At 50.0% G+C, this 4,328-nt stretch overlaps 1 protein-coding gene across 1 annotated transcript; it reads left to right on the forward strand.

The window, feature by feature from the left end:
- The first annotated feature begins 489 nt into the window (after positions 1-489).
- On the forward strand, positions 490-3,225 carry RPL29 (ribosomal protein L29). Its single transcript, XM_058032199.1, has 4 exons — positions 490-553; positions 762-806; positions 2,027-2,091; positions 3,010-3,225. The coding sequence occupies exons 2-4, from the start codon at positions 770-772 to the stop codon at positions 3,133-3,135; spliced, it is 228 nt and encodes a 75-aa protein (XP_057888182.1). The 5' UTR covers positions 490-553; positions 762-769; the 3' UTR covers positions 3,136-3,225.
- Positions 3,226-4,328: the final 1,103 nt, after the last annotated feature.

A 4,328-nucleotide genomic window follows, 5' to 3' on the forward strand; every position in this document is an offset into this window, starting at 1 on the left:
ACAAATAAAAGATGAACGGCACTGAGTAAACCCGCCCTGAGGAGCATTGCCTGTGCTTGGCTACATTGCCCGAGCGCAGATGAACCGAGCCCGGACTCTGACGGGGCCGAGGGCCTCAGGCTCCCGCGGGGGTCGGGCAGGGCCAAGCAGGGCGGCCTCGGCTCCCTCAGCCCCCGGCTCGCTCGGCTCCCGGCCGGCAGAGGCCATGGTCAGGGGACATGTTAGTGGCGGGACCGTGTTGCTGGGAACCGTGTTGCTGGGGGAACCGCGTCGCTACAGGACCGGGTCCGCCACGTCGCTGGGTGTTGCGGCCCCGCCACGGCGGAGCCCTCCCGGGGCGGGAGCGGCCTCAGGCCCCTCACGGAGCCGGAGCGGGAGCGGCGGCCGCGGGAGTCGGGGCGGTGCGGGCACAGAGCAGCAGCTGGGGAAGACAACGGGGAAAGTGCCGGGCGGAACTGCAGGACACGGGGTTCCGGCCCGGCCCTGATTCCCGGCAGCCCCCGCGGTGCTCTCTCTCTCTTCCGGTCCGGCGGCGGCGGCGAGCGCGGCTCCGGTGAGGGCGGTCCCGGCACCATCCGCGCCCATCCGGCACCATCCGCGCCCATCCGGCACCATCCGCGCCCATCCGGCACCATCCGCGGCCCAGGCCGGGCGGAGGGGCCGGGTCGGGGCTGTCGGAGCGGGGCGGTAACCGGGGCTCGGGGCCGGGCGGGCTCTGTGCGGGAGCCGGCCCGGCTGAGCCGTGTGTGTTTCTCCCGCAGGTGCGACCATGGCCAAGTCCAAGAACCACACCACGCACAACCAGTGTGAGCGGGGCGGGGATGCCGGCGGGGTAACCGGGCTGGGACCGGCGCGGTGAGGGCAGCACGGCTTGCCCGGGGGTTTGTGGCAGATAAGGTGGTGCTGCATATGGATCGAATGGGGGGGTTTGAAGGAGTGTGATAAGAGTCGGGACCTGTTTGGGCTCAATGTAGAATTAATATGTAGGTAGAAAAATAGGAGCTTTTATATTGGAAAACTGGTGCTTGGCCTCTTATCCCAGCTAACCAGCAATAGGATGACAGGATGCAGATTTAAGCTGTGCCAGGGGAGGTTTGGTTTGGACAGTAGGAAGAATTTCTTCATAGGAAGGGTGCCTGGACATTGGAGTGAGCTGCCTGGAGAGGTGGTGGTGGTGTCACCGTACCTGGAGGTGTTCAGGGAAAGGTTGAACGTGCCTTAGTTGAGTTGGCTGGGTAGTGGTGGTGGACTCAGATCTGAGGCCCTTTCCAACCTGAGTGATGCCATGGTGATCACCACCAGCTAAACAGGCAGAGGGACCTTTCACAAGAGCAGGCAGTGGCAGGACACAGGGAAATGGCTTCACAATGACAGAGTAGGCTTAGGTTGGATATTAGGAAGAAATACTTCCCTGTGAGGATGATGACACAGGTTGTCCAAACAAGCTGTGGCTGCTCCATCCCTGGAAGTGTCCAAGGAGAGGGCTTTGGAGCATCTTGGTCTGGTGAGAGATGTCCTTGCCTTTGGCAGCGGGTGGAACAGAATGGTCCTTAAAGTTGTGTCCAACCCAAGCCATCCTGTCATTGTGTGATGTTCGTGAAAAGCTTCATCCCTGGGATCCTGTGCAATCCAGAGATGGCCACAGTGATGAAATAGTTAATGTTTGGGGTCTTTCATCAGTGCTGTGATTAGCAGATGTCACAGATGGGTTCTGCTTGGTCCTGCACAGTGAGTGACAGTGCCCTGTGACACTGACCACAAGGGCTTCAGTTTATTAATGAGTGAGGTGGTGCTGTCAAGGTGTCATTAGTTAATGAGCTGCCTGAAATCTTTGGATTGGAAGCCCATGCAAAGGCATGAGCATAGAGATGTGCTTTTAATTGAAATGTAGTTTAGATTGGAAGGGTCTGGAGACTGTCTATTCCACATCATTTTGATAGTCAGGTACACTTAAAAAGGAAACTAATGCAGCTGCTAAATAGTAGCAGGAACTGGAATTTAATTAATTGTCTCGTTTTCCACACAGCCCGTAAGTGGCACAGAAATGGCATCAAGAAGCCCAAAACCCATAGATATGAATCTCTCAAAGGGGTGAGTATTTCTGATGATATTCCCAGGCTGTTGAGTCACTGAGGCTTAACTGTGAAAAAAACCCCAGAATTTGTTGACTGACACTTTTTTTCGAGACATGCCTGTGTTGCAGGGGGTCAGAACCACGGTGGGGTTCAGTTCTTTCACTTGCCTGACATGCAGCTGGGATGTTTCTGACCCACATGAAATCTGCCCTTGTGTGTCTGTAAAACTGCATTTTAGTCAGTGGCCAGTTTTGTCCCTGTCCTGTTCTGGTGGCTGTCACTGAGTGCTGTGCTGTTTCCAGTAAAACAAACACTTTCCAGTTAAATGGTTCCTTTGCCTTTTGAGTCCTGCTGGGTCTCCTCCTCCTCTCCTCCTCTCTCCTTCAATATTGTTTTACTGTCCATACTAATCCAGATAATTTTATTTACAAAATAAGAGGGATTGCCATTTCTGGGCAAAACACATAAAAGTGACAGTATATTGGTTTTTCTGAGATAATCCAAATGGTACAACAGGGTCTGTTTCTATTTCATTATGAAATGAAAACAGTAAATTTTTTGTTAATGGAGGATTGTGATTTTATTTGTTTTGTAGATGTCACTGTCTACAAAGCTTTTTGGAGGTGATGTAAAAATTTGTCTTCTGCAAAGCTCAGTGAGAGTTCAGTCCTGCCTCTCCTGCAGCTTTGCCCATCCTGTTCTTTCTTTATGTTTATTGATGGGGTTTGGGATTTTTTGTTTGTTTATGGTGATTAAGGAAAATGGATATTAAAGCCTGTTTGCAGATGACTAAAATAATCTTGTTGAAAAATCAGAAAAAAAGTGTGAACTAGTCACAGCCTGCATTTGAGAAAAATTGGAACAATATGGAGCTATAATTGTTTTTGTAGATGTCTCTTCTGCAACATGGCTTATTTTTCCTTTATTTTTATAGGTTGATCCCAAGTTTCTGAGGAACATGAGATTTGCAAAGAAACACAACAAGAAGGGGCTGAAGAAGATGCAGGCCAACAATGCCAAGCAGGCAGCTCAGCAGGCTGCTCAGCAGAAAAAGGACTGATGTGCTTTAACCAGAAGGCTCAGTTTTCTTACTGGCGTGTGTGTTACAGCATTTTTTAAAATAAAATTGTATGTAACAAAGCCTTCACCTCCTAATTTGAGGAGAGGCCTTGTTTGAGTTGTATGTTAGCTGCCAGCTGTGCATCAAGCCTGTGAGTAGTGATCCAGGGCAGCCTGACTGGCTTGCAGGTCCCTGGATCCTCCATGTGCTTTTGAAAACTGGGCTGACATTTTCTTTCTCAGGTACCATGAGTTCAGTGATAGTTCCTGGTGCTGTTACAGCAAGGTGAAATTTCCAAGGGCTGTTACATGTCTGCTGCTTTGGTGTGTGGTTCCCTGCAGCTGTGGGAATCCAGGGAAATAGGAGGGGGAGTGCTGGAGACCACAGGAATTTGTGCTGGAGTTGGTGTGTGTTGTATCCTGAAATATTTGTAGATATTGAAGCATTAATAGAGCTACCCATGGGAACGTGTAAGGGTTTGGGAATATACAAAATGCACATTTTTTAATAGTGACTGATTTTAGGGAATCACTCCAGTAACAAAAGTACTGTGATGAAATGTGCTGGCTTGGGGAGATGAGGGGGATAACGTGCGAAATCCCGGGAGGAGCCGAGCCCGGGTTTTGGTCCTGCTGTTTTGTTCATCAGGAAAGGACTTCACTCTCCGGGGCTCCCCCAAAGCTGGCTCAGGCCGTGCTTTGCACTTCTGGCATGAGGCGCCTGTTGGAATGCAGCCGGCTGCTCTGAGATTGCAGTTCCTGTGCGTGTCCACCCGGTGGGGTAAATCAGCAGAGCACACCGGGGCTGGATGTTCACACAGACCTGACTGCAGTAGAGCAGCTAAACACTTGCAGGATAAAAAACAATTTTAACTAGAACATCCAATCCATGTAATTTATTTTTTAATAGTTTAGCCAGTTACCAAAACTATGTGTGTTAATTTGAATTCTTTCTGGCTTTAATTCAAAAATTTTCTCCCAGTTCCCACTTTTTAATTGTTTTTGATACGGAAAACCCACCCACCCCTAAACAAAGCAATATAAAGAGATTTACTAATTTGAAACAAGTCAAGAGGTTTGTAAAGTCAGGGATGTCTAGCCCTTAGTTATCTGATTCCTGCTCTGTGCATCTCTTGGGCTTTTGTGGAGATTGGTGTTTGTCAGCCTGTTACAAACAAGTGTTTGAGGAGCTTA

This window comes from Melospiza georgiana, chromosome 11, assembly GCF_028018845.1.
Source record: "Melospiza georgiana isolate bMelGeo1 chromosome 11, bMelGeo1.pri, whole genome shotgun sequence".
Classification (NCBI taxonomy): Eukaryota; Metazoa; Chordata; class Aves; order Passeriformes; family Passerellidae; genus Melospiza; species Melospiza georgiana.

What these genes read in the sequence shown, in the direction of transcription:
- RPL29 (XM_058032199.1), top strand. Translation starts at nt 770, where the DNA reads ATGGCCAAGTCCAAGAACCACACCACGCACAACCAGT. An exon ending in CCACACCACGCACAACCAGT is followed by an intron (nt 807 to 2,026) that starts GTGAGCGGGGCG and finishes TTTTCCACACAG; the next exon opens with CCCGTAAGTGGCACAGAAAT. An exon ending in GATATGAATCTCTCAAAGGG is followed by an intron (nt 2,092 to 3,009) that starts GTGAGTATTTCT and finishes TTATTTTTATAG; the next exon opens with GTTGATCCCAAGTTTCTGAG.